This window comes from Aulonocara sp. 'chitande type north' Nkhata Bay, linkage group LG19, assembly GCF_057382095.1.
Source record: "Aulonocara sp. 'chitande type north' Nkhata Bay isolate Kocher_YH1m ecotype deep benthic linkage group LG19, A_spYH_male_GT1.1, whole genome shotgun sequence".
Classification (NCBI taxonomy): Eukaryota; Metazoa; Chordata; class Actinopteri; order Cichliformes; family Cichlidae; genus Aulonocara; species Aulonocara sp. 'chitande type north' Nkhata Bay.
Window position 1 is genome coordinate 20,203,039 of NC_141362.1, and position 26,479 is coordinate 20,229,517.

General features: G+C 40.6%; 1 protein-coding gene across 4 annotated transcripts; it reads right to left on the reverse strand.

Annotated features, from left to right (window-relative positions):
* Window positions 1-927: 927 nt before the first annotated feature.
* On the reverse strand, window positions 928-26,479 carry nin (ninein (GSK3B interacting protein)). 4 transcript variants are annotated; one of them, XM_086274200.1, is made up of 29 exons: window positions 23,963-24,067; window positions 23,595-23,807; window positions 22,119-22,212; window positions 21,425-21,597; window positions 19,628-19,673; window positions 19,328-19,503; window positions 17,778-17,924; window positions 17,444-17,611; window positions 17,157-17,293; window positions 16,807-16,947; window positions 15,801-15,975; window positions 15,541-15,651; window positions 15,265-15,354; window positions 15,037-15,172; window positions 13,722-13,843; window positions 12,369-13,483; window positions 9,791-12,121; window positions 9,389-9,487; window positions 9,215-9,284; window positions 8,923-9,090; window positions 8,719-8,835; window positions 8,310-8,423; window positions 7,966-8,112; window positions 7,704-7,883; window positions 7,457-7,591; window positions 7,268-7,369; window positions 7,072-7,164; window positions 4,227-4,340; window positions 928-2,658 (listed from the first exon to the last, which is right to left on the reverse strand). In XM_086274200.1, exons 1-29 carry the CDS (start codon window positions 24,065-24,067, stop codon window positions 2,452-2,454), a joined length of 7,026 nt encoding a protein of 2,341 aa, XP_086130326.1. In that variant the 3' UTR covers window positions 928-2,451. The 4 variants fall into 4 exon arrangements, with proteins under 4 accessions (XP_086130326.1, XP_086130328.1, XP_086130327.1 ...); XM_086274201.1 differs by lacking the exon at window positions 23,963-24,067 and adding an exon at window positions 26,221-26,479 and having other exon boundaries at window positions 932-2,658; XM_086274202.1 differs by lacking the exon at window positions 8,719-8,835 and having other exon boundaries at window positions 929-2,658; window positions 23,963-24,053.

A 26,479-nucleotide genomic window follows, 5' to 3' on the forward strand; every position in this document is an offset into this window, starting at 1 on the left:
CAGTTGTGTACAGCACCAGAGAGGCCCAGCATGTGTTTTAGTCTGTTTAAAAAAAAGTGTCAGGTGAACTGAACTTCAGGTAAGAAGTTATGACCTGCAGTCTATCTGGGTCAGATATAAACCAAGTTTAGGTGTAGTTTATTTTCGTTGTGCTGAGTTTTTACCGTCAGTTACAATAACTTGTACTGCGTACTAGCTTGACGGAGTTTCTATACAGCTGGGTGGGTGCTATACTGATAGTGAACTTTATTTTATTCATAAGGTTAGTTAGTAGAGTTGCCAACCACGCCGTAAAAACCGAATCGTCCTGTATTCAGAGAAAATAATACACGTTTTGTATTTAGGTGAAAAGGAACACAGTTTGTCCCAGACTTCAGCTACAATGAAAAAAGACACAAAGCTGGATTTATTCTCTTTATGCTGCAGCTGCCTCTTCTTCTCTCATTCAATCGTGAAACTGATCAATGATCAGCTGATCGGCTTTTCTCTCTTGTTTGTCGCCCACTTCGCGCCAGAAAGAGGAAACCAGCGGATGTCGCGCTAAACAACAGCAGCACGTTTAAGCTTGATCAGCTGTTGTTAGAATTTATTTAATATCAATTTCTAGCATCAGTTGATGTTTGCTGGAGCTGTAAAAGCTGCTGGTCATGATATCGGTTTGGTTATCTGGCAAGAAGGAAACATGAAGATGAAACCAGGAGATGTCCTTACGGGATCATCAGAGCTGAACAGGTGATGGAGAAACAGGTTTAACTTTTAGGTGACATGAACGAGTTGAAGGGAAGTTATGAACTGTTTCTGAGAGACAAATAACACCAGGATCCTTTTTTAAGTAGCTGACAGCTGGTAACTGTGAACTGTGCAGGGGCGGGTCTAGCAAAGTTTTGCCAGGGGGTCAGGTAGAGCATTAACAGGGAAAGGGGGGTACAAAGAAATTACTTTTCTTTCTTATTCTCATTTAAAATGTCTAGCTTTTATTAAATAATTATCTGAATCTTACAACCAAAGTTTTTATCTGATGTACAACATATAGAAATCATACATATACCAACAAGACAGTGTACATCATTGTCACAACAGCGTTTTTTGTTTTCATTCAAAGGCTTTATGGATTTTCCTATAATACCTGGTGGGCCGGTCTCTAGTCAAAATGCCCGGGCCCATTTTTTGTCCCAGTCCAGCCCTGCCTGTATGTCAGGGATGTTAAATGGCCCAGGGGTTGGAACAGGCTTCTCAAGGGTCTATACTGACCCACTAGATGGCTTAAACACTGTGGAAATTGCAGAGATTCTTTTTCTGTATTGTCCAGTTTTACAGCGTGTCTTAAAAAAACATATTATCCTTTCATACACCAAAGTAGGTATTGAATAAATGACACGAAATGATTTTCTTTCATTGTTTACATTTGTTTTGTATTGGAGCTACAGTTAAAACCCCCCCCCAAAAAAACAACCAACAATTGTATTTACAGTATAACGTGTGGGATGCCAGTGTTTTTTTTCTGTAGCTTTAATCATTTACTCAGACAAACCTAAAGAACGTACATCATAAAGAAATTTGACAGCAAAGACTGAGACGCACTGAGGGAAAGTGGAATAATTAAGAGGCATCTTCTAGCATGTTATTAGGCCACAGCTTTAGCTGGATGTAGGACTACAATGTAAAATAAGTTTGACATTCCTGGCATGGAGGGGTGGCATGAATTTTAAATATGTTGATTCTGCTTGAATCACATTGTTATCATGTGTATGTGCAATCAGATAACTGTGGAAAAAGCAGTAACTTACAAACCACTAAAAACAATCCTTTTATTTTATTTCTACCTGTAGCACAGCCATTACCCCATCTCAACCATAATGACATAGCATATACACCTTTATATATTGCAACAGATCATACAATTTCCTTTAAAAGTAAAATGACATGTTAAGTATTGCCACTTGACAGACATTTAAAGTCTTTTCAACTTCAGGTAGTGTTAGGTAAAGCATGATTCAACATCTCAGTTTGCGTGATTTTACTAGCGAACAACAGGTTTCTATTTATTCTTTTACAATAGGGCTGGAGAAAGAAGAGATACACACAACTTTTGGACACAATTGTATAAAAAGTACACTTCATTGTTTTTCCTCTCTTTGGACAGAGAAAAAGTTTAAAGGTAAGATATTTATTAATAATAGGTAATAGCGTTTTAAAAATATAAATTACTGCATAAAGACATGTCTTCTTTGCAGTTTGACCTCTAGTTATTTATGGGTCCCATTAATTACTGGTTAGAATTAAATGGACAAAAATACTGCATATTTAACATAAAACCACCAGTTCTCATGAATTGGCAGAATCTGCTGCATAAAGTTTGCAGCAGTGATAAATATAATAAAGTAAAAGTATTTACTAAAGATAGAGTGCAAATATCGACTTGGACACACATTTTAAGTTAGTCCTTTGTGATCATTTATAATGGTACGGCAGCGGAAGATGTGACGGGTTTAGGTCACACACTATCTTATTGAGGCTAGAGATCTTCTCCTCCAGCAGGTAGTTCTTCTTCTCCGCGATTTTCTGACGTTGCTCAGTTATCTCCAGAGCCTTCAGCAGCTGGGCATTCTCCACATACAGATCTTTGATTAGTACGTCTGCTTTGCCGTTCTTGTGCAGCTAGAAAAGTCAAAGTAGATAATTGATTGTAATGGGTTACACTGAATGGCAAGGTTTTGAATAATTTCAAATTGTTCATTAAAACAAGGAGTTTAGTTATGGAGTTTCACAAGGTTTTGTACCATATGTCTGTGAAGGTTCTCAGTCATCCAGGTCATCGTAGTCAAAAGAGCTTGCAAAGAAAAGCGTCTGGACTTCTTTAAGTTACTTGAAGATGTTTCACCTCTCATCCGAGAAGCTTCTTCAGTTCTAAGGTCAATTGGTGGGGAGTCCCAGATTTAAACCTAGTGGGAGTATCCCTCCACAGAGGGACAAAAGGACCCCCTGATGATCCTCTAATCGCCTGAGCCAAGGTGTGAAACTGGGTGTGGGTCCCAATCAGCCAGAGTTTCGGGTGAGCTCATTGTGAAACCTTGATAAGGTGGGGCCAGGTTTCACAATGATTAGAAGATCATCGGGTGGTCCTTTTGTCCCTCTGTGGGGGGTCACTCCCACTAGGTTTAAATCTGGGACTCCCCACCAATTGACCTTAGAACTGAAGAAGCTTCTTGGATGAGAGGTGAAACATCTTCAAGTAACTTAAAGAAGTCCAGACGCTTTTCTTTGCAAGCTCCTTTGACTACCAGGACCCATACTATTTCCCTTAGGATACATTTCAATTGCTATGAAGACTAAATGGAGTTGGAATTATCTAAGAAGACAGAAAACACAATATGGGTGTAGTTTAAATTAATGACATAACCTTTCTAATTCTAAATTCTAAGTTTCTTTCTCTCTCTTTTTAAAAATTTAATCTCTGTGGAATTGCAAAGCATCTCAGAGTGATGTGGAAAAACGAATTCATACATTCTTGGCTGGACTCCTGCAATCACTCATTATCAAGCTGCAGTAAATGTTCCTCTTCACATATAAAGTAACAATGAGACCCCATCAGGCCTCCTCTTCTGTGGAAAGAGCTCCAAATTGATGGAGGCAGATTCCCTTCTCTACATTTAAAATTGGATTTAAACCTTTAAGTTTTGATAAAGCTTATAGTTTGGGCTGTATCAGATGACATTGAACCATCCCATGTTGATACAGGCTTAGACTGCTGGAGAACCTCCCATTATGCACTGACCATGTTTCAGTAATGAATATTATTAACTTTTGTCCGTCTTCTCCCACAGGTTGTGTTGCATTGTCATTATTACCATGTGCCCCCCCTCTTTTTCATTTCACACTAGAAGTAATCGTGGCAGACGTTTGCCCCTGTAGTTTGACTCTACTGGAGGTTTTTTCTGTTAAAAGTGAATCATATTTCTCCATTGTCATGATTGCTAGCATTTCTGATATTGCAGGATATTACCTTACAATATAAAGCACAGTGCAAGAGAGCTACAGTTGTGGGCCGGTGCTATATACACAAAGTAAAAATAAAACCAAACTAAATTAATAAGACTCCTGAAAGGTTGTGTTTAACAATCCAAATTAGCCAATGTATAATAGATTTTCTTCAAAACAGCAGTCCAGCTTTGAACAGCAGCTTAAAAACAAATTAGTGGAAGCCAATGAACTGAAACTGAACTGACCTGGTCTTTGAGTTGAGCAACCTTCTCTTTGAGCAGCAGCTTGACATTATGCAGAGACAACTCAATTTCCTTCATTCGTTCCTCCATGCGCTTCATCTTCGACTCCCTTTCATCCTGGGGAGAAGACAGTCAAGGACATCGTCAAACTGCTGCTGATGCAAGACTACCATGTAAAATGAGATTTTTAGCTTCTGAAAAAAATGGAAATGTGAGCGTGAGATGAGTCAGACACCATACAGACAGCATTTCTTGTGAGCTAGTTGCTTTATTCTTTATTATTGGATTTCTGTTACATTTCTTAAGAGAGGATGATTCACTAGAAAAATAAATACAAGTATAAAATTATGACTTATATTCCAGATATAGCTAGAAAAAATATTAATTAATGCATAAATAAAACAAACTAATAAACATGAAAAAAATAAATAAAATAAAACAAATGTGCATGTGTAGGAAGAAGAACAAAAATGCACTAAATGATTAAAAAACAAAACAAAAACGCAGACATAATGACACACTGTACTAAAGACACACTACCAACCTCACAAAGATTTAATAAATACCAGCCAAACACTGAAATTAATTACCAAACATGTTTGATCAGTCCTTGCTTAAAAAACAAAAAACCAAAACCAAAACATCAACAACAACAACACCAAAACAAAAAGATGTGATTCACTTTGGGTGCTCAGCAGCAACAAAAGACGCCCAGAACACAAGTGTACAGTAGAGGACTAAAAACTTGGTACCTTCACTGAAAAATCTCCATGAACCCTGACTGCACATCAGGTAGCATCACCTGGCAATAACACGTGTGAATGGTTTGATTGTTAGAAAAAGACTCAAAAGGCTGTCAGGCACTAACCTTGGCCCTTGATGACAAGATTTTTCCTCCGAGGATACATACATACCCTGTCATAAACCCTTTCAAGTTTTAAAAAGACAAGTGCATAACAGTCATTCCCAGAAAGTAAACCCTGCATTGAAAAGACTGATCAGGATGTATAATGAATCCACCAAAGGTCTGGTCCTACATCTTTCCAGTCTATATAAGCTCAATAGATTTTTATTCATTTATTCTTTTTAGAAAACAGTCTATCAACTGTCAATGCAAGTATTAGTGTGATCAAAATCCCATTGGGAAAACAAGCCAGGAGCCTTTTCTGTGTTTTCCTGCCACCTAGCAGCAATGAAATACAACTACAACTTCATGCCATTTATCTCAGGCACCACGAATGTGGGGCTTCATGTGCCACATTCAGATTTTTACTCCGGAAACAGAGGGAGAGCAGAATGTAAGCAGTCTCTAAAGCGAAGAGCAGGAAATGACGCTGGCGTTACAATCCACCGATCCGCCGGCAGCTGTCTGCGTGTGCCGCCCGCTGCTCCGGCATCGCCCCCTGGAGAGAAAAGGCAGGTACACTTCACCAGGGCTCTACCCTCTAATCCTAAAGATGGGCTTTTTATGCCTGAGATGTGTGTAGACTATCGAATAAATTAAGATAGACGAACTAGGAATCCTAATATGAATGCAGATTTATTAATCTGCAGGATGTCAGCATTCCTCCTGTTCATACTGGCCAAGAAAACATCTCTTTAGTTTTGCGTTTTCAAATTTATAGTTCACCGTTTAAGCACTGCGAATTTGGAAAGTGGTATAAGCCAGCATGAACAGCAGGACTAATCATACATACAGGGATCTCAAACTTCAATCAGTAACTGATCCGCACTGATGACGTGCTGAACAAAGATGTGGGCAAACTAGGACTAAGTCAGCAATTACTAAAAAAAAGAAAAACGTAATCTGCAAGTAAACTAGAAATGGAGTTTTCTGCAGATATTGTGCATAATGTTTTTGTTTCAAACAAAGTCCACGTGTTAATGGCAACCTGATGATGACAGATGAAGGTGGAAGATGCCACTTACACATATGATAACTATAAAAGGACAACTTGTATTTGTTGGGAAATGAAGACTTATGCAGAGTGTGGGAGAAAACATGAAAAAAGGAAAAAATAATAAAAAAATAAATAAATCAGCCACCTCACCCAGATGATCACACCATGGCAACTACTTCAGCCTATTTCAACCAGCATTCAAGGTTGAAAATAAAAGACAATGAATTCAGAAACAAACAAAACAAAAAACAAAACACATAGGTGCCACAAGCTAAAACACCAGACCCCTAAAGGTAAACTCTACAGATATGAGAAAAGGAGATGAAGACAGATGGGTGCCAAAATGAATCTACGACAGGTATTAAAAAAAAATAATAAAAAAATAAAATCTCAAAAACACAGCAAACACAGCTTTAATAAATAAAAGAAAAAGAAAGGAGCGGAAAACTCAGACGAGGAATGGAGGACACTCAGCTCAGGTACACTTTTTTTTTTTGCTATGATGTTGAAAATGTTAATGATGTCTAGTTTTTCCATTGACATTTACAGCCACAAGTACAATATGAAAATGCGGTACATTATTTAATATCTGAGCAAGTAACAGCAGTTAGGGAAATAAGGAGGAGGTAAACACAGGTGCTTCTAATCACATTAATGGAGGCCCTGTGAATACACAGAACAGAACCTACATTAATTAGAAAAACCTGCGTTTAACTACGATTTCATGGCAAACTGAAGCTGCTGTGACAAAGGTCTATGTATCAACTCCCATTACAACAAAAGAAAGGGAAAAAAGTGCAATGTGATCGAACAAACTAAGTGTGAGAAAAGAACGTCAATCTATAATTGTACCAATGCAGTACTTATTTAATATATCCAAGCTTACTTAAGCAGTAAACTATATTTGGTCGGGTTTGCCATTGTGGAAGTTCTGAATTGCACTGTACCTGCATGTTGTCTGGATCTTCACCACGGTGCTGACCTCTGGGCATCCTGTGAGGTGATGGAGGCAGGAGTCCCATGAATTGTGCCTGCAAAGTCTGGAAATAGGAAAAAAATATTGTTTAAATTATTTTGCTTTCTTGTTAAACTGTTATATCCAAAGAAAGCTTTTAAAAAAAAAAAAAAAAAAAGCTGGAGTACCTCGAGCAGCTGTGTTGTTAGTCGAGCCAGCTGAGCCTTGAGCGCCTCGTTTTCTTGCTGAAGGCTCTCCAGCTCAGTGCGTCTTTGTCCACCTTCACAGCCCTGAATGAAAAGCACATGTAGTGAGAATTTGAGGATTTTATATAATCGGAAAATTCTTTGGTTATAGTCAGCAGCATGCATGCACACCATGGTAAGCTCCCTTTGTGCTTCAAGCTCCTTTTTAAGAGAGAAGTTTTCCTGTTCCAAGGCCTTCATCAGAGAGGACGGACTCTGATGTTTGTGCTGCTTCAGGGAGAGTATGGTAGCATCAAGCTGACGGACCTGCAAACACAGAAAAGAAAACTCACATAACAGAGGAAAAAAAAAAAAAAGAAAAAAAAAAGGAAGAAGCAGCTTTTAAAAGCCTGCCATTTTTCTGTGGTGCTCAGCTCACTTTTTCTCTGGACTGGGTGAGGTCTCCTTTGATGCTGCACACTTCTGCTTGAAGTCTCTCGTTTTCTTGCCTCAGTAGCTGCTGCTCCTGCTCCATCAGCCGATACATCTCATCTCTGTACAGCTTCTTGCTGTGATTCTGCAGACCGCTTGAGTGCAGGGCCATCTCCAAAATACGGTTCTGAGATTAACAAGGGCAAAAGGTCAGTCTGTTCTGCCCTCAGCTTGTCTTTTACCTCACTATAGAGAAACAAAAACCTCACTTTATCTACAGCATTCTGCAGCTGTTTGTGTAGCAATGCAACTTCATGTTTTAGAGAATCCCTCTCTTGTTGCGAGACACGAAGGTCCGACTTCAGACGAGTACTTTGATGGTTGACAGTCTGAAGAGTTTCTTCCATAGTCTTGACCTTGAGTGGAAAGAAGCATATTAGTGCTAATTAATGCACCAAGTTAGAGTCCTTTGTGTGCTTTGCTAGAAATCTCTATAAATTCTATTAAAATGCTGTGAAATAAGCCCACTATACCCCAACTATTGAAAAATTACCAAACGATTTGTCATCTATCTGGTGACCGAGCGAGATCCTTTAGGCTACAGCAGCCTTACCTTCTCTTGAGCTTTGGCTAGCTGGTTGCGCAGCCCTACAGTCTCCTTATCCACACTCTTCCGCTCCTCTACGAGGTGGCTGAGGTGACTCTCCATTGTGCCCGCCGCGATTGCCTGACAACCAAAAGACACCTACAGGTGTAAGGAAGCAATCTTTTGCATAACTTTAATGGTAAGGGCAGATAACACCCAAAGATCTCAGCAGATCACAGCTGGCTTAAGGCTAGAAATGACTTAGTTTGTATTTTTTCCTGCATCTTAATCATTGCAGGTATTCAGAGATGGGGATGAGCTTGGGTCATTTAATTCTAAGAAGGGGTGGTGTTAGGAAGTTCTTAATATTGTGTCTGTGTTATATTATGGTGGCGTTGGATGTGAAGTGTTTTGGTGCCCATAATCTAATGCTCACCTTCTCTCTGAGGTTAGAGAGCTTCTGTGACAGCTGGATATTCCTCTCCTCCAGCTGTGCAGTGTCCTCCAGAGCTTTGGTCAACTCTGCCTCCAGAGCAGACACACAAGCTGCCAGCTAACACAAAACAGCCACCAATTAACTACCCGCTACCACCGCCACCACACCGTGGCGACTATCAGCTGGTCATTAAACGCCGTTTACCTTGTTTTTCTCTTCAGCAGAAGCAGCTTCCCTCCTCTCATTTTCCTTTATCAATTCTGCCAGCTGCTGTCGTAGACTCTCCGTACCGGCAGTATTTTGGGCATTTTTCTCTGACAGCATCCCATTCGCATCCTCCAGCTGCTGACTCTGCAAACGCAGCTCTGCAATCTGTGGAGATTCATGTTTTTAAGTAAATATCTTGGTCCAAATAAATCGAATCCAGTGTGTAAGGACAAATTGGTTTCTTTTGTATATTTAAAACTTTTTTATATTTATTTTTGCACGACATTACCTGTTTTTGGAAATTCTGTGATGCTTTTTGAGCTGCTAGCTTCTCTTTCTTCAGGTGCTCCCATGTTTGTCTGTAATTAAGCGTGAGAAGAAAATGTGATTATGCATAAAACAAACTAACAAAAAAACCCCCTACTGTGGTGGTTAGCCGCAAACTATATTTGGTGCTTCTTACGTCAACTCTTGCTGGACTTCCTTTAAGTCCTCTTCTTTCAATGCAGAGATCTTTTGCCTGAGGATGACGTTTTCTTCAGCAAGACGACTGGCTTCAGATCTGGAGACAAAAAGTCAGAAAAATTAATTCAGTGAAACTGCAGGAATCCATCACACACGATGCATGTTGAGTACATATGAGAATCACCAAACGGACTGCAGCACACCGATTATAAACAACTCTACAGTTTACACACACTAAACAACTTCTTGCTTCTCCGCTGATGACCTACGGGGACAAAAACTGTCAGGCTCTGCTACAGAGGGTTTAGAAGCTCAGTCGCAGCTAGAACTTCACAGCACTAAAGGATGGTGGTAACACCGGCCACAGAAGACAAAGGGATCCTAGTTTTCTCCATGTTACCTATGAGCCTGCGTCACTTCATTTAATGTCTGTGACTTGTCTTGTAGCTCTGTGATGGTTCGGTGAAGTTGCGTGTTCTGCTTCTCCAACGCCTTACAGCAGTCTTCAAGATCAGTCACTGCATCAACATTCGCCTCCAGTTCCCTATCTAAATCCAGAAAAGCCTCCACTGAGGGGCTCTCCAGTCGTTCAGCATCTAGGCCAAAGGCTGAAAGAATCCCATCCTGCCTTTCTAATTCGCTGAACAGCTCAGACAGTTTAGTGTTTTCTTCTCTCATCCTGTTGATCTCATCCACAAGTGAAATTTGCTGCTCTTTGAAACTATGGAAAATATTGATCCTGCTCTCAAGGCTCCACACCCTTCTCTCAAGTTCACCATTTTGCTCCTTCAGTTTGGCATTTTCACACATGCAATCTTCATACCTAATCTGAAGATCTGTCATTTTCAAGGCCTTTATCTCCAGCTCTTTGACATGCTCCATTAACAGCAACATTCTAACTTTGAGGCTGTAGTTTTCCTCTAACACCTGGTGCCCAGCCTTGATCTTTTCATTGTTATGAGCCAGCAGGTTCTCTAGTATTTCAGTCTTCTGCTGAAGCAAAGAAATCTTCTCATGCAGGAGAATGTTCTCCTCTGTGGTCGTATTATAGACAGCCTGTAGTTTCAGCAAAGGCTGCCGCTCACAATCAGAGTCTTGATCCACACATTCATGTCCACATTTAACGTTTCCCCCCTTTAGTTCTGCGAGTAAATGTTCACAGTCTGAATCCAGGGAGTTATTCAGTAAACAGTTAACCTCAGCATCCAGACACGGTTCACCAGGGTAACCCGTCTCCTCCAGCGCTGAGGACACAACCACAGTCTCATGATGCTGCTCATCTTCCTGGGAATAGCTTTCAAACCCCACTGCTGCTACATCTTGAGGATTGTTCTCTTTACATAATTCAAGAGTTGCTTTGTTCTCACCATCTTCAAAGGCCTCAAGTGATGAGACGGGCCCACATTTCATCTCTGGGAAAACTGCTTCATTTGGGTTTTCTGTGGATTCGGACTCGGGGTGATCAGAAGGTGCCAACTCACAGCCTGCGTGATAAAGTTCAGCTTGCTCGGGGAAATCAGTAACATAAATATCATCACCACATCCCTGAAACCCATCAGCATTTGCAGGACACAATTCACGAGTCTCTTTCATATCTTCTTGCACGATATTTTGTCGGAGTTCTTGGTTTTCACTAGCACCCATTAACTCTCCGTCTCCCCGAATGTCACTGGTAGCAGAGCCATCTTCATTGTTTGCGTCAAAAACATCCACGTTTTCAGTGGCTTCCTCTCCTGCATACAGAGTCCCCGTTAGAGTCTCTTCATCGCTATCTTGTTCATCCAGAATTTCAGGTGTTTCTTCACCAAATAAAGTAACGCATTCTCTGTTGTGTAGCATCTCCTCCATTAATGTGTTCATCCCCTTCAATTCCTTCATCTCTTTGTCTTCCACTTTTTCCACAGAAGATGAAAGCTGTTGGATTTCCATCCCCAGCTCTTTAACTCTTACTTTAAAATCTTCTGCCTTAATCTCAACTGCATCTTTTAACTTTTGCTCAAGAATCGACACACTTTCCTGTAGCTCACACCTGTCAAGCTCAAAGTCCACTGCGGCCCGCTTAAGAAGCATCTCCAGCTCTTCGATCTTCATCTTTAAATCATCGCGCTCATTTAGAAGTTCAATCCTCTCTGCTGTCTGCCTTTCTGAAATACAAAGCATCTCATTGTACTTTGACTCAAGTTCTGAATTACTACTCAGAAGTTCTTCCCTCTCCTGTTTAAAATCATCGACTGTTTCATTCAACAGGAGCTCTGTCTGAACAAGAAGATCATGTTTGGTTTTCAGGCTTTCCTGAAGCCTGTTATGGAGATCATTCAGCTGCTTGCTGAGCTCTATTTCTTTGGTCTGGGCCTTGCTAATCAAGTCATCGAGCTCATGTTGCAGCTGCTTTTTCTCATTCGTTAGTGCTTCCATTTGCTCTTCGTGAACACTTTCTAGCTCCCTTCTTTCTTTTGTCCACTCCTGATTTAACCTCTGTCTTTCCCCCTCCGCTGCCTCCTCCATCATTTTTCTTTGTTCCTCTGCTCTCTCGAGAGCCTTCTGCATCTCTGCTTCCCATTCGAGCTTCTGCTTGGCGTGGCTTTCAGAAAGAGCCTCCAGCTCTCTTTGGTAGTGCTGTTCAAGTTTCAAAACATCAGCCTGAAAACGCTGTGCAACAAATTCCTGATCACACGAGAAACGATCTTCCACTTCTTTGATTCTCAGGTTGAAACTGATCTCGATGTCCTTCCTGCACATGGTTATTCAAGGGCGGTTACAGAAGCAGTTTGGAAAGTATTACATTATAATTGCTGACAATCCTCAACACAGGAGGCTTTAAAAAAAATAGCTTAGACACCTTATCTCTTAGCAGAATCATGTTCGATTGTTTGGTGTTACATTAGAGGATTAACACTACTTTCATGTGATGTTAGCTTGAGATTAAGGCTGAAGAATAAATTTTGATAAATTTAATTAGGTAAAATGCTGTTTCTTACCTCTCCTGGGCGATGTCATCTCGTAGTTTGTCTAACATGGCGCTGAGTGTGTCCCTTTCCTCTATATGCTTGACACTCAGCTCCTTCACGGCTTCTCGATGGCTCTCCTCTAGACGCGCCTTCTCCTCTGCCATCAAACTTTCCAGTCTTTTCTCCACCTTCTCCCTCTCCGTCTCAAACTTCTCCCTCTCCTCATTTATCCTATCCTGGATCATCCCTTCATAATCCTCCTCCAGTTGGAGTCTCTCCCTCTCCCACTTCTCCTTCAGCTTTTTCTCCCTCTGCTCAAACTTCTCCTGTAGCTGCGACCTCTCGAGTATTTTTTCGAGCAGCGCCGCCTCGTGATGCTCCTGAAGCTGAGCTCGTTCCCTCTCCCACTGCTCCCTCAGACTGTTCTCCTTCTCTTCTTGCTCCTTGACGAGTCTCAGCATCTCTTCCTCCAGCAGCATCTGTAAAGACTCGCCGTTCTGCTGATCCAGCTGAGCCCTCTCTTTCTGCCACTCCTCTGTCAGCGTCTCCACCAATTCCTCACGCTCTTCCTCAAATTTCAATTTTACCTCCTCTAGTTTATCACTTAGTTTCTCCTCATGGCTTTCTAGTAACAATTTCTTCTTGCTTTCCCAATCATCTAATAATCTCTTCTCCAAATCAGCCTTTTCCTCCTGTAATTCCTTTCTCTCCTCTGCTAGTCTGGTTTCAAACAGCTCTGCATGCTCATCCTTTAGTTTCTTGAGCTCTGTGGCATGTTGAGTCCTCAGCTTCTCAATCTCAAGACTTTCATCGGTCTCTGTCTGTTGAACTCTTAGGGTCTTCAGCTGCTCTTCCAGGTCTGCAGTGCGAGTCTGGGCCTCCAGGAGCTGGTTTCTTAGTTTTACCAACTCCTCTTCTTGGAGGTTCTTAAGCTCTTCCCTTTCCTCTGTCTGTTTCTCCTCCAGTAAACTCCTCTCCAACTCTACCTCCTCCAGCTGGCTCTGCAGCTCCTGTGCATGGCTCTGAATGTTGACCATCTCATCTCTTAAAGCCTGAACCTCCTGCTGGTGGAGGTTCGCCAAGGAAGCTTTCTGGTCTTCATGGTTCAGCCTTTGTTTTTCCACCATGTTGTTAAATTCATTCATCTGTATGGATAAAAGATTTATATAAACCTTGTAGTTAATTTCTGAATAATAGTCACATATTCCCTTTCCCCATATTTTAGATTTAATAATCATTTTTATTTATTTATTAAAGCACTTGGGAGTGGAGATGCAGAGGACCCTGCAGAGGTCTCACCTCCTCGTTTCTTTCCAATTCTAAAACTTCTCATTTTCTTCAGCAGATTTACACATTAAAAACTGGTGGTGCTAGCAGACTAACCTTGATTTCCAGCTGGTTTCGCAATTCCTCGATTTCACGCAGGTGCTGCTCCTTCAGCTGCTCCACCATCATCTCTGCTTCTAGGCTCATACTGAAAGGCTGAACCTCCTCTGAACCGAGACCTGTGAGAAGTCAAGTTAGAAGTGAGGGGTTGGTTGATATTTGACAAAGGTTAAAAAAACAAAGCAGGACAACACAAATAATAAAACACCAATAAATAACCTCTAAATAACCAGTGCAAACAGAGTGAGTCAGTCAGTTATCACTGCATTAATTTATCAGTGCATTTAAGTGTTCAGGACCCAGTTAGTCTTTAGAAGTAGATAGTCTCTGAAGCTATAGCTGTGTACTTTGGGTGATCTGTATCGCCTGCCTGAGGGCAACAGTCCAAACAAACTGTGAGCGTGGTGAAAGCAGTCCCTGATGTTTTGTGCTCTTTTAAAGTAGCGTGCAATGTCCTCCAAGGATGGCAGCTGGCAACCAGTGTTTTTTTTTTATTCTTTGCTGTTTGTACCACTCCTTGCAGCACCCTTTTGACTGCTACAGAGCAGCCAGCATCCCACACCTATGTGTGTTTAGTTGCTGCTCAATGTTGTTTTTCCTGGGGCGATTGTGGCTCAAGAGTTGGGCGTTCGCCTTGTAATCGGAAGGTTGCCGGTTCGAGCCCCGGCTTGGACAGTCTCGGTCGTTGTGTCCTTGGGCAAGACACTTCACCCGTTGCCTACTGGTGGTGGTCAGAGGGCCCGGTGGCGCCAGTGTCCGGCAGCCTCGCCTCTGTCAGTGCGCCCCAGGGTGGCTGTGGCTACAATGTAGCTGCCATCACCAGTGTGTGAATGTGTGCGTGAATGGGTGGATGACTGGATATGTAAAGCGCTTTGGGGTCCTTAGGGACTAGAAAAGCGCTATATAAATACAGGCCATTTACCATTTTACCATTTCCTAAGTAGTCTCTGATGTGCCTTTTTCCCCTGTTCCAGTCTGACCAGGAAAGGTTCAATGATAGGGGGAAACCCAATTCAAATGACCTTACACACGCTACACACGTCCTACTAATGCAGAATGAGACTGAGTCAAGCCTTTTCCTGTAGTCCATTATTAGCTCTTTGGTTTAAGTAATGTTCAAAACCAGGTTGTTTACTGACAGTTGCTGTAACTCACCTCTGCATGCTGACTCATCGTCACCTGATATCAGGCCAACAGCAATTGTGTCACCAGTGAATTTAATAATACTGTTGCACGATAGGTCATGTATGCAGTTGGTCCTCTTTAATGATTTTGAGCACTATTTTACTGCAATGTTACACTATAGGCTTACCTGGGTCAGACTCCATTCCAGGGCTTTTACTCTCCAGCTCCTCAGAGAGAGGTTTCTGACAAGACTGATGAGTTCTGCCGAGGCTGTGGAACTCCCGCAGCTCTGACTGCAGCTCATCGATACGATCCTGTAATTCCTACGGAATAAGAGTACTTAACGTTAAACATCTGTGTCACGTCAGCACATTTTACACGCTCCTGTGTGGAAAAAACAGTCTCTCGTAGTTACCCTGCACTGAGCTTCATAGCCGCTGCGTAGCTGTTTAATGCGCTCCTCTTGGAGGAGGAAGTCTGCACTGTTAGGGTCCAGATCACCAAACTAAAATAAGAAAAGATCATATACTAATTATCATGCTAGCACAGACAGATATTTAAAAACCAAAACAAATAACAATAACAAAAACAACAACAAAACAAACAAACATGAAACTCAAATTGCAAGCGAAAAAGGTGAAAGTCAATATTATGAAAATCCATTATATAGCATCTTAAAACGTGTCTGCACCTTATCTTTCATAATGTTGTCCAAACTTGTCTGGAGTTTAGTAATTTGGTTTTGAGCATCAACTAGTTTTTCATTGCAGTCCAGTAACTCCATCTCCAGACGTCTGTTCTCCTGAAAATGAACAACATCATGATTCTTATATTTTCAAATTATTTTTTGGGGATAAAGAACACAGTGTACATTAGAAACACTGACATATTCCATGCTTAACAAAATAAAAAAAAACAAATACACTTGCACACCATGAATTATTCGGTTACCTTCACAGAGATGGAGAGGTGGTCTCGGATGAAAGATTCATCCTCCCTGATCTTCTCGATCTCTGCTTCCAGCTCGTCACGCTGCAGGAAAGCCTGTTGCTGAATCTGCTCCATCTCCCTCATCAGCTCAGATTTTACTGCCGCTAGCTTCTCTTTGTGGTCCTGCTCAAGCTTCCTGCAGATGATCATCCACAGCAGAAAAACTCAACACTTAATATACATTACTTAACAAATTTATTGAATCACCTGTCATAAAAAAAGCAATAAAGTACAAATATTTTAGAAATCTGTCAAAAAAACAAAACAAACCTAAAACAAACCTAAAAAAATAAATAAATAAATATTGTAAGTCACTGAACTCTAACTGAATTCACATTTTTAAACTCAAATTTGAGCCGGCACACCAAACTTTGAGAGATCAGATATTAATCAAGCAGAACCATTAAAGAGGATTTTTCTGTTTAGGAAAGTAAGTAAATTTGGCATCTTAAACACAAAAATATTAAAGTGCGTTACCATTTTTGTAAAACACAATTTTAAAAGTCATGGATAAAAACAATAACAATACTTTACTTGTAAAAATGTCATTTCAATTAAAGAGCTTGTTTGGGAAATTAACGATTATAAATACAAAAAAATATTTTTTAATTATCTATACTGTTACGGTAATTTAGGGCAGCTGTGGCACATTGTGTTTTGGTCTAGTACACTGCAAGTAGATTTAATATTTGCTCTCAACTTTTCTTCACAAACACTTAGAGTAAACAAAATTTCTTAGTTAAAGTAAAGCAAGCTAAACAGGCTCAACTGCAGTTTATCAATGAATGAAATTCATTCAGATAACAGATGTAATAAATTAAAACCTGAGGAATGAGGTTTTAATTTAATAAAAGTTAAACATGACAAATGTGTTTCCAAACCTTCCGTTTAGTCAGTCACTGGACTTTATAAAATTTAATAAAAAGCATCTCAAAAGACGTGTGGTGCGACTGGAATGATAAATTACCTGAGATTGAGGTTATTCATGTGCTCAATTGCAGAGTGATGCTCATCCACCTCATTGGCAAGCTGCGTTTTCTGCTTCTCTGCTTTTTCCAGATCAGATCGGATTTTCTCTTTCTCTCTGAGCTCTCTGTCTACACGCTCTCTGAGATCAGAAAAACCAACAGGAACAATAATTGTGCACGAGTTACACGGCACGATAAACAAAAACAACAATCCTGCTGTTTTTAAAAAAAGATTTGATTTCAATTTCAACACTATCAGCTTTAAGTAGTTCACAATCCAGTTAATCATGGATCAACAGATTGTATTAAGATCTGTATGAGCTGTATTATGATGATGACTCATACTCACAGGAGATATCTGATCTCAGCTTTGAAGCTCGCCAGTGCCGCTTGGTGAATCCCATTCTTAGTAACGAGTAGCTCATTTTCAAGTGCCATGGTGAGATCACCAAGACTCAGTTTTCCATCTAGCTCAAAGTTCAAAGCCTGCAAAAAAGTTTTCCAATTAAAATCCCATTTTAAATACATTCCAATTATATTTTGAAGATGAATTCAAAGTCAACAATTTTGTGAAACACTGTTTGTTTCACCATAAATAAACTAAGAAGAGTAAGAAGTGTAACTTCAGTAATGGACCTGCAGGATATCAGTGCTGTTTTCTATTCCGCCTTCTATCCAGGCATCCAGGATGTACTCCACAGGAGTGTAACCGGTGCCATCATCAAGAGAGGAGAACAGACGCATGCCAATGGTGCTGGTTAAAGAAGAGGGCGTAGCTATCCTCCGCCCCCCCTCATCAAAAGGCTGGAGGTAGAAGAAAAACTTTTTTTTTTTTTATACATCATAGCAGAGAAAATACAAAATACTACAGAGATTGAGCCTTTTCTGAATTTCAAAAAGCATCAAACACAACCCTGAAATTAGCCCCAAGTCTCCTAACCTGGTGAAGCTCAAACCACAAATAGCATACCTGAGTGGAGTGATGCCGTTTAAGCTGCCTGTAGGGTGTTGAGGCTGATGGCGTGGGGGGTTTGTTGTGGTTTGCAACCCTGGATACAAACTCCTGAACAGTCATCATTCCATCGGCAGACAGGCTTAGGAGCGCATCTCCATTCACCTGATATATATATTTAAAAAGAAAAAAAATGAAAACGCAAGATTTTTTTATTAATACCTTTATACTGCATTTTACTTGAGTAAAACCAAATAAAATGCAACCATCTTTATGTTATCAGAGAATGGTCGGAAAAAAGAAGACGTATCCAGTGTAGAAATACGCTGGGTAGAAAAGAACTTGTTGATGGCAGAGCTCAGAGGAGAATGGCCAGACCGCTTTAAACTCATAAGAAGGCAACATTACCTCAGTCATTACAACCAGGGTATGCAGAAGAGCATCTCTGAATAAAACACGTCAAACCTTGAAGCACATGACCACACCTGGTGCCCCTACTGTTAGCTAAGGTCAGGAAACTGAAGCTACTTTCAGATGGGCTCACAAAAATTAGACAGTAGAAGACTGGAAAAACATGGTTGGATGGTAGAATCAAAATTTGGCACAAGCAGCTGTAAAGCATGGATCCGTCCTGCCTCGTATGAACCTTTCAGGCTGGTGGTTGTGTAATGGGGGAGATTATCTTTGCACACACCAAGCCTCTTAGTACCAACTAATCATTATTTAAACACCACAGAGTATTGTTGCTGACCATGTCCATAACTTTTTGACCAGAGTTTACCATCTTCTGATGGCTGCTTCCAGCGGGATAACGAGCAATGTTACAAAGCTCAAATCCTCTCACACTGGTTTATTGAAAATGAGTTCACTGTACTCAAGTGGTCTCCAAACTCATTCAGTCTCAATCATATAGAGCATCTTTGTGCAGCTGACAAATTTTAAGCAACTGTGTGATGCCATCATGCCAACCTGAACCAAAATCTCTGAAGAATGCAGCACTTTGTTGAATCTTTGCCACGACATATATAAAGACCAAAGCGAATTCAAATCGGTGTAAGCAGTTAGTTTATATGTAGAAGTGCAGTAATTAGTTAATGAAAAGACAGAAAATTTGCTAACAACTTTAGATGATAAAGTAATAATCTCTAATAAATCATGAAATTTGTGTCTGTTGATCCTCTTCCTTTAAGATTTACTGCTGGGAACATGATTAAGTATTGTGCCAGAGGTTGCTTAGATGAGGGACTATCTAAATTCTGGGGATCTTTTCCGTGTTGCAAGGCCATCAAATCAGCAGACAATATCATGCCTTTTACTAGGAAAAAAACCCAAAACATTATCAAAGGCTCTTAAGTTATTTAGAAGTTTTGAAGGACCTTTTCATATCAGTAAAAATAAAAAAAGTAAAAGTCTGTGGAAGATTAAAAAAAAAAAAAACCATTATAAGTGCCCTCAGAAAAGGAGGGGAAAAAAACAACAACAAAGAATAAAGAAAAAAGACCAAGGCAGATATGGTTATTTTAAATCATGGGTAATTTCAAATCTTTGCATTTTTCCCTTTAACATACCTCCAGACCCAAATGCTCACAGAGAGCAAGCAGTTCACTGTGACCAGCACATCCGTCCCATTGTATTTCCATCTCCTCGCAGGCTTCACGCAGCCTCTCCTCTAAATGAGCTGATAGGGGAACAATGGATCCCCGAGGCGTGTTCGGCTCATCCGGGTTCCAGAGATGCATCTGACCTGCACACAAGACAAAAGTTAGATCATGCATCAAAAAAAAAACAAAAAACAAAAACAACAAAACCAAACAAAGCTATGTCCTGTATGAAGTAAAATGTCTAAAATTAATTTGAATATAACGTACCTTCTGCCTCATATTCCTCTGTGCTTGATTCGTGAGCATTCCAGCGCTGAAACAAAAACATATAAAAGATAAAATGAGCTATAATCAGTTCCGTTTGGAATCAGTTAACCATTAAAATATCTACTGAGAACAATTGTCCCAACCCCCCTCTGATTTTCTCATGAGACAATCAGCTGAGAGTGTGTGTGTGTGTGTGTGTGTGTGTGTGTGTGTGTGTGTGTGTGTTTAAGCGTGGTTTTAAATCAGACAAGTTTGAGTCTGAATGCAGGGGGGGGGGGGGCTGCAAAAAACACACATACACAGGACCTTTTGTAATAGCACGGGCCCTAACGGGGGAGGTCTGAAGGACTGATTTCGGCAATAGAAGAATAGAATAGCATAGAAATCAAGCAAATAAATCAAATAACCTCAACCATCTGCAATTTCGTGAAGGTATTTACTCAAAATTATTACAATTATTGGGGGTTATTCCTGACAACTAGCCTCACAAAAAAGGTTTTAAATGATTTTCAATTCGAAAAAATAAAAAAAAATAATTTCCTTGTGAAGAAATATTGAAGACCTTAATCGCTGATCTCCAACTCCGAACCCAGAATTCCCACCTATTGTTTGGGAAACCAGCAGTGAGGGAATGAAGAGCAGATGGGATTCTGCAAGTGGCGTTTTGATACATGAAGTGTGGGCATCCAGGAGGGAAGGGGTAGCGGAGCTCATTGTTTCCCTGACACAGGCCTACAATCTCCTCCCCAAGCAGTGGGCCTGCAGTCTCTGAGGCAGAGCCCCCTGACCCAGCCCCATCTGCTGGTCCCCAGGCTGGATACTTTCAGCATTGTTGCAGCAAGATTATTCAATGCCAAGATGCGCTTCAGTTTCAGCATCTCCAATAGTGTTTGCTTTTGCGCTGCTTGGCATCTCTGGGTGGAGTCAGAGACAATACACAGAATACTAACATCTCCATCCAAGCTTAAACTTACCACCATTGCACTGGTGAACACTTGGAGGAGTTTCTTTTACTGCAGCCCAGCTTTGCAAAGTTCTGCACAAGTAACTGAATACTAAAGGCATTATTTTCATAAAGATTTGTCAGAAGGTTCAATAAACACTCAGTCATGTGAATTTTCTGGCAATTATTTCATAGTTCAGGCTTTACAGGGTTAAACAACCTGCTAATTGACTATGTATCGTCGTTCGGAGCGGATTTAAAGTAAGCTACTAATAACTGAAAATCTCTGCTGTATGCTATTTGTGAGAAAGGACTGCGTGTGGAAACATGTCAGAAGTGAGTCTGATTAACCAAGAAACAGATCTAGAAGATCAGAGTAACCACACACCCACACTGTTCAATTGTTCACGGACATAAATGACCTGATAATAAAAACTGTGACAAGTCTCATGTCCCTTTCCTTTTCAGCATGTGCCAAAAACACAGGATGTACATTTTTAAAACCTCCTATTCTTAAACCTCTGCATAGCCGCCAGCACATAAATCGTCTGATGAAGTCTGACGTTACACAAACGCTGTGGTTAGGTGTTAATTACTCAAGGCTTATCAAACACTAATTATCCTCACAATGTTATTTACAGACAGTACTAATTTGTTATGCAACTAATAGGACCTTGTGAATCTTGCGTTGGAACGCTTATATTACACTACAGGATCTGCCCTGCATGCCGCTAAGCTGATTAGCTAAGAATAACGCCTGAATGCCGGCCCGTGGCTGCAGGGAATCACGCAAGGACAGGAAGCGATAAGGATGGCACTCGAGATGAAAAAAACGATCGGTCTCAGCCTTTTACCTCACGTTTCCTGGGAACAGCTGAGTCATAGTTGTCCTCCAAATCCTCCTCGTCGGCTGGTTTTACGTGTGTGGTTTCAGTCAAGTCTGAAATAGGCTCTATTAACTCTGGTGTGGAACGGCGGCCATAACGTTTACCGCTCTTCACAAACTTTGGTTTGATCTCAGGAGACTCTGAGGAAAAATAACAAGAAAGTGTCAAATAATATGCATAGAGTATTTATTCGCAGTTTAGCACAACAAAAACAGGAAAAAAAATGTGATGACTAGCATTTAGCAAAGCCTCCGGTATGTACTTCTCCAAATAACTTCTCTAAATCTTGTAACTTTAGGATCTTTTCAAAGCCACATCTGTTTCAGTAAAACAGCCATGAACTAAATGTCAACCTTTAGAGAAATTAACAGGAACCACATAGGTTCAATATACATCATGCTTCACTGACAGGCATAAATATTGACAATGTAGTATTTGCTTTGATGAGGTCCAATCTTTGTGTTGACATATAACAAGGATCTTACACAATGTAATGATGACAGATCTGTAAAGAAACTGAACTTACATCCAACCTCATCTGTCATCATCTACACAATAAGTAGCATGGTAATAACATAACAAGTCATTTCAAAGACTTGCTTTGGGTCCCGTGGCTGTGCATAGGGGCTTTTCCACTTGTGCACAACCATTAAGACTTTACCTGGTTTTGGCAGGACTTCCTGTTCTTCCTGAGGTGGCTCGATGGATGAAGACAAAACCAGAATAAGAGCATCCTTGAACTGTTCAAAGTCAACCTGCAAATGAATTAAAGAAATACGTCTTACAGAAAGTTCATGAAATTCCTTACAATGGGTGCTATTCTCTGTGGGTGAGGTGGAGTCTGGGTGTCTGTGTGGAGGAGGGTTTGAGCAGGGGCAGCAAGGTCACATTTTAAGAATCAACAGCTGCCAACCCTGAATATGGTGATTTTCTTTGTGCTGCGGAGGCTGACGGCTCCCGGGTTTAGATGGTGTTGGAGGGGAGGGGGATACTTGGGGCTTTTTGACTTTATTGTTGGATGCCGTGAGCAATCATTTAGGCGGCCCCTCTGCTAACATTTACCCCGTCCACTAACACCCACACCTGCCAGACAATAGCCACCCGTCTGTCTACACGCTTACATACAAACATACATCCATGCCAGCATGTGGAGTTAAGCTGTTTGGATACGTCTCATCTTTATTTATGGGTTGAACTATCAGAACCACTGTCCTTAATTTTTTTTTTTAATACATTTCCAAACGGCCCCTCTCTCAAATAAAAGTGTGTGTGATCAGCACATAGTTTGACTTGACACCTGGGTTGGCGCTGACCAGGGGTTGGTATCTTAAGCAAACAATGAAATGGCAAATAAATATGAAAAATCCTGGCGTGCACAAGAAAAAGGGGCACAACTAATACCTGTTCTACCTCATGGCTGTAGCTCAGGAGGTGGAACCAAATATCACAATGTGTGTAAATGGTAGATAGAAAGCACTTACGTTTTACTAATCTCGTAAATCCATATTTTAGTCACAACAGAACATACTGAAATATTATTACTATTTAATGACAAATACTGGCTTTTAAATTTCAAAATCAGCTACATGTCTCTGAAAAAAAAAGTTGCCAAAGGCTGACAAAGGAAGCGTTATGAAAAATAAATAGCTGGAGAAACTAATTAGGTTATTTGGTAACAGGTCACATAACATAACATATAAAAACAAGCCCATCTTAGAGGGAGAAGCAGAGTTTCTCAGAAGTAAAGCTGGGCAGAGGTTTACCAATACACAAAAAAAACCTGCATCTACAAAATTGTTATAATATTGTTCCCAAATCCAAAATTGGAAAAACTTTGAATATCCCATAATCTACAGCATGTAGTATCATCAAAAAACTCAAAAGACTCAGAGAATATGAAAAATAACTGTGTGCACATGGAACAGGCCAAAAATCATTACACAGCATGAAATTGGGATTGTAGCATATATTCAACACTAGTAATAGAAATGAATATTGCTGCATAAATAACAGCTTTTTAAAAAGGGGGTGCGTGTCTCATTTCCAACCAGGTAATGTATAATTTCAGACTTCACATTAGCAGTATGACGATTGTTTATGATGAAACGGCTGCTTAGCAGCAGTGGAATAAACTCACCCTGGCAGTGAGGCGGTCCTGGCTCTGGAGCAGAGTCTGGAGAAGAGCTGGAGCGGTATCATTAAGGTGCAGCGACTGACAGAGGTCGGAGAGCTCCTCTGGGCACAGAGAGCCACAGCCGCTAGTGTCAAAGCTGTTAAAAACTTCTTTCAGCCGCTCCTCGTACTGGTCCTGCTCATGCCCGTCATCCATCCCACAGGACAGCACCCTGCCCTAAAGAAAGAGTGAAAGAGATGTCATACTTTCCATTACAACTATTGGGCCTCTCGAGGATGATATGCCAGACAATAGCAGACAAGATGAAGGCAAGACATTAAAGTACCTTGACAGGGTTTACATATTCAGTCACAGTGCTAACAGATACTCACAAACAGGATGGCTTCATCAATCTCAGCAGCATCTGTTCTTACCAACAACTTCATCTGAGAGCACTGCCCTGCAACTGAGCTTTCAACGCACTGCTCCAGCCTCATTTGCAGTGGAGGCTTTAGGTAATCCAATTACAATGATTAGACAAACGGATAAACTGATAGACACGAAGATATCCAACAACAACCATGACTTTCTTTTAATTCATTAAATAAATAAAAATGAATCTTAATTTATTTCACTTTGATCACCAAATAATTTGTTTTTTAAATATCTGTAAGTATTTAGATTATATGCTATTGAAACAGCTAATCAAGAAAACAATGAATACACAGTGGCACCAAGCCAAGTGGACAGAGCAGCCAGGGACTAATTGAGAAAGTTAGACCAGAGCAGTGTGCCAGCATTTCCAGACTGGCAGATTCAGTTACACATGGACCACGTTTTTGTGTCAATTGGGTTGCATCATTTCTCTAATTGAAAAACAACAGAAGCAAATGGACAGAGAGCAGCGCCTCAAAACACAAGTCTGGAGTTCAAGTCAGCTGTAAGCCACGTTTCCCTGAAGTAATGATAGCAATGCAGACAATCAACCTTGGTGAATTAACTACAAGGCTAATATTTTAATGTGGGATTGAAGTAAGAGAAGAAGCTGACATTGGTCCAAAGCAAAAAGACAGAGTCTTACTAACTTAAGCAATGACATAACTTCCAGACACAACAGCTGAGATCAGCCACATGAAGCTTACCAAAGGTGATGCTTAAATTGGGCTGAGCAGAGTTAGAATACATGTTTCTATTTTTATTTACATAAACTCTAATAAGATTTGTCTGTTTGTTACATTTTTTAAATTTGTACTGTCCACTTTTTTCTTGAATTTCAAAAATATGATATTTTTCCACCCTCCTTAGGTGTCTTTATATATTTTATATATTTTGATCACCTAACTTCAGTTTGTCCTAACATAATATATATATATTTGTGCATAAGACAAATTCAACATAAAGAACATACCAGTATGTCTAATGAGTTGAAACTCCCCACTCAGGGCTCATCTATACAATAGATATGCTGCCTGACCCTTTGCTCTTCCAGCTGCTCTCAGTGAAATCATCAAGTGCTCGGCCAGGTGTCCCCCCACACTCCAGACCCGGGGTGCCCATTCACTGCACACAATAGGCTGTCCACAAAGGCCAAGTCACTATTCTACATCTGCACATTTGTGCAGCTTATGGCACGCAGGAAAATAATGGTTCAGCAGTATGGCAGCTTACAGAAAACTAATGTTTGGTAAACTTGCAGAGCAACAGGGCGACAAACAGAAAGCAAAAGCAAGCATTGGGCAACTGCTTAGGACCGCTGTATTTTACATGCGTGACTCCTGAACAGATTACTAAACAAAAATCTCTTTGCACATCTTGCTGGCATTGTTGAACTTATTCAGGTTTCTGCAAACAAACTTCTGAGCCAATTATCCAAGCAGCCCTTTACCTCAAGCTTGGCCACAGAGGCTCAAGGTGGCTGTGGGTTGACAGCTGCTGTAGCTTAGGAGTAAAACCAGTTCATATTAGGAGGGGGGAAAAAATAGGTTAATCCTAGAACCATCCCAGCATTCACTGGTCATAGTGTCAGTAAAAGATTTTAGCCAGTAAAGACAAAACTTAAAAACCTGATGATTGAACTAGAGATGAAGCAACTACATTTTAATCTGTTTTCTCTGAGGACTTGATATTCTCTCTCTATACAAACCTGTCCAAAGAAACTACATAAAGATAATTCCCATGTTCCCATTTTCTGTAGATCTATGTGAGAAAGTTTAGAAAAAGAACAACTTTGAAAGCCTGCAAACAACCCATCTCAGTCACATTTAAACAACTCTGGGTGAAATGTGAGGGCAATTGTTGGTGATACAAACTGCAAAACTGCATTTTATTTCCATTAGCGCGCTTACTTAACGCCATTTAAATCAAAATGGAAAAAAGTTAGCAGTCAGCTGCTGCTCGTGTATGTTTTGCTTCACTGACTTTTCCCTGTCTTCATCCAAGTAAAGATTTAAAGTCACTTGTGAGAATAAAATAACTGTAATGCAGTTTAGCTAGCTTCACTAGTCATAAGGAAAGTGATGGGCTATGCTAACCGCGCTAGTTCATTTGGGAACGTGAGGGAACACTTTTTTAGGATGAAAGAAGCTAAGTACCCAGAGCTGGAGAAGAGAAAGAAAGAAACAAAGAAATGTCTGAGAAAAAATAAACTCACCAAAGTGTCGAAACTTTGCGGACAGCTGGCTCCTTCCTCGAGTCAAATTTGCTGATTAAACACACCTCTAAAAAACTTTGAACTACAACATTTCTCCCGCTACAGCGCAGGTAAACCTTCTGCTCCAGCAAGTTTGACGAGCAGCTAATTTGTCGATAGCAGCATTTTGTTCCCTAACATTACCGAGAAAGTAGCTGTCAGGGATTTGCTGCTGGCTGCTTTGTGTCCGCGGCTGTATCATCCTCCTCCGGCTTGTAGC